At 33.5% G+C, this 1,783-nt stretch overlaps 1 protein-coding gene across 1 annotated transcript in view; it reads right to left on the reverse strand.

Annotated features, from left to right (window-relative positions):
• Positions 1 to 1,208: 1,208 nt before the first annotated feature.
• The window catches only part of LOC115244592 (WD repeat-containing protein 89), a 2,408-nt gene continuing 1,833 nt past the window's right edge, over positions 1,209 to 1,783 (reverse strand). The window contains exons 6-7 of the mRNA XM_029822371.1: positions 1,536 to 1,638; positions 1,209 to 1,455 (exon numbers count right to left, since the gene is read on the reverse strand). Coding sequence (XP_029678231.1) covers positions 1,309 to 1,455; positions 1,536 to 1,638 — 250 coding nt within the window. The 3' untranslated portion in view covers positions 1,209 to 1,308. The remainder of the gene's footprint in view (positions 1,456 to 1,535; positions 1,639 to 1,783) is intronic.

Here is a 1,783-nt window from a genome sequence, read left to right on the forward strand (position 1 = left end):
TATATATATATATATATAAATTCAACGCTCACCAGAGAGAAAACAAAAGGCCATAATTTCAAATCGACTTTCGAAATTAATTTGAAACGTATAATTTGTCTGTAATCGATTCGAGAAAACATTTCGCACAATCGTGTAAAATTGCGTGGGGCAAAAGCCACGATTCCATAGAGCGAATTAACGATATCACGTGGTGTGCAATTAAATTCTGTGTCTTTCGGTGTGAGAAGAGATTAAGAAAAGTGATTTATCCTTAATAATATAAATAAATAAACGAAGTCACACGCAATCGCCCGTGGGATGACATGCATTGAAGAATCAAATCTGCAACAGCTAAGGATTAGCGCGACGGCCTATGCGCGCCTATCTCGTGGCGTTTTCTATCTTTTTTTTCCTAGGATAATGTCACGCGGATGGCGATGCAAAGTTTGAAAAAAAGGATATGTACAATATATATCCTTAATGATATAGAAATATATATATATGAAATTATAGTAACGCGGTTTTTTCCACGTTTTAGCGAATCTTTACGTCCCTGATGCTCATGGGAAGTATTTTTGTACGTTTACTCTGTACCTACTGTACCGTTTCGCTCTAAAACTATATCTATTGTTATCATTGTGATACTCGCTATACTGCGATCGTCTTTTGAATCGTTAATGTAATATTTACATAATAATGTATAATAAGCGGGCGTGTGTTTGTTTATTGATACGCTCATGGATCATAGCGATGAAGATATCTTCGAGAATTTTAACGATTTTCAAACACAAAGTGTATTGACGATAGATTTACTATAGATTGTTATTATTATTATTATTGAACATGGTTTAGTTGATTACTCTCCAGGTCAAGAGTACTCTCTATCCAGTAATGCTCGGTACGATTTTTATAATAATTGTCGACATATACGACGCTCCGTTTTTCTCGCTATGGCGGAATGAAATCGTTTCCATGTCATAAGTCTGTCCCATTCTTTTCTTCTTCGTCTAATTAATTCCACATATTTGCGGTTACATGTGATTTACATTCCTTGGCATTTATACGGTACCCATGGCTGCATTTTTTGATCAGTATATAAGTGTGACTCGCCGTTGAATAATTAATCGCATAAACAAATAATATACCTATTTATTATAAATGTACATACTACTGTTATTGTAATAAAGAAGAATGTGAGGGAAATATAAATATATATAGTATAATTATATGACTCTTCAATCGGCGTGCTTTGTTAATTTTATTGTACATTTATTTCTTACAAAATTTCGTATATAACAATCTTCATTTTCCCAATCGTTTGTATGTTTAATAGGGTTTAGTTCTGTGATGATCGCGAGCTTTCCCGTTGCTAATTTTAGTCAACAGCTTGCAGGGCGAATTTTGCTGCGTCGTTTCCGCTTGCCGCCATACATTGATAATACCTCCCTCGCCGACTGTCACCAAACAATTACTCTGCAGAATCGAAAATACGAAATCACATCGATAATTTTTTAAGTTGCGAAAAGTATATAATTTCTTCTAAATCTACTTACTTTTTCATGTACCCAACTATCCCGGACTATTTGCTTATTTCCTACAATCTCGTGACATGTTTCCAGACGATTCTTCATGATGTTCAAGCATCTTAGATTCTCCCTGAAAAGATGTTTTACAACTGTATGGATTTGATACATATGTTAATACACTATTTGAAACAATCAGGAAATTATTTCCTGGAATAATTTTTTGTAGGAATAATTTAACTAAATTATCAACTACATATTTTTAAAAATTCAAATAT

The sequence above is a fragment of the Formica exsecta genome, unplaced genomic scaffold, assembly GCF_003651465.1.
Source record: "Formica exsecta isolate Colony F162 unplaced genomic scaffold, ASM365146v1 scaffold826, whole genome shotgun sequence".
NCBI lineage: Eukaryota > Metazoa > Arthropoda > Insecta > Hymenoptera > Formicidae > Formica > Formica exsecta.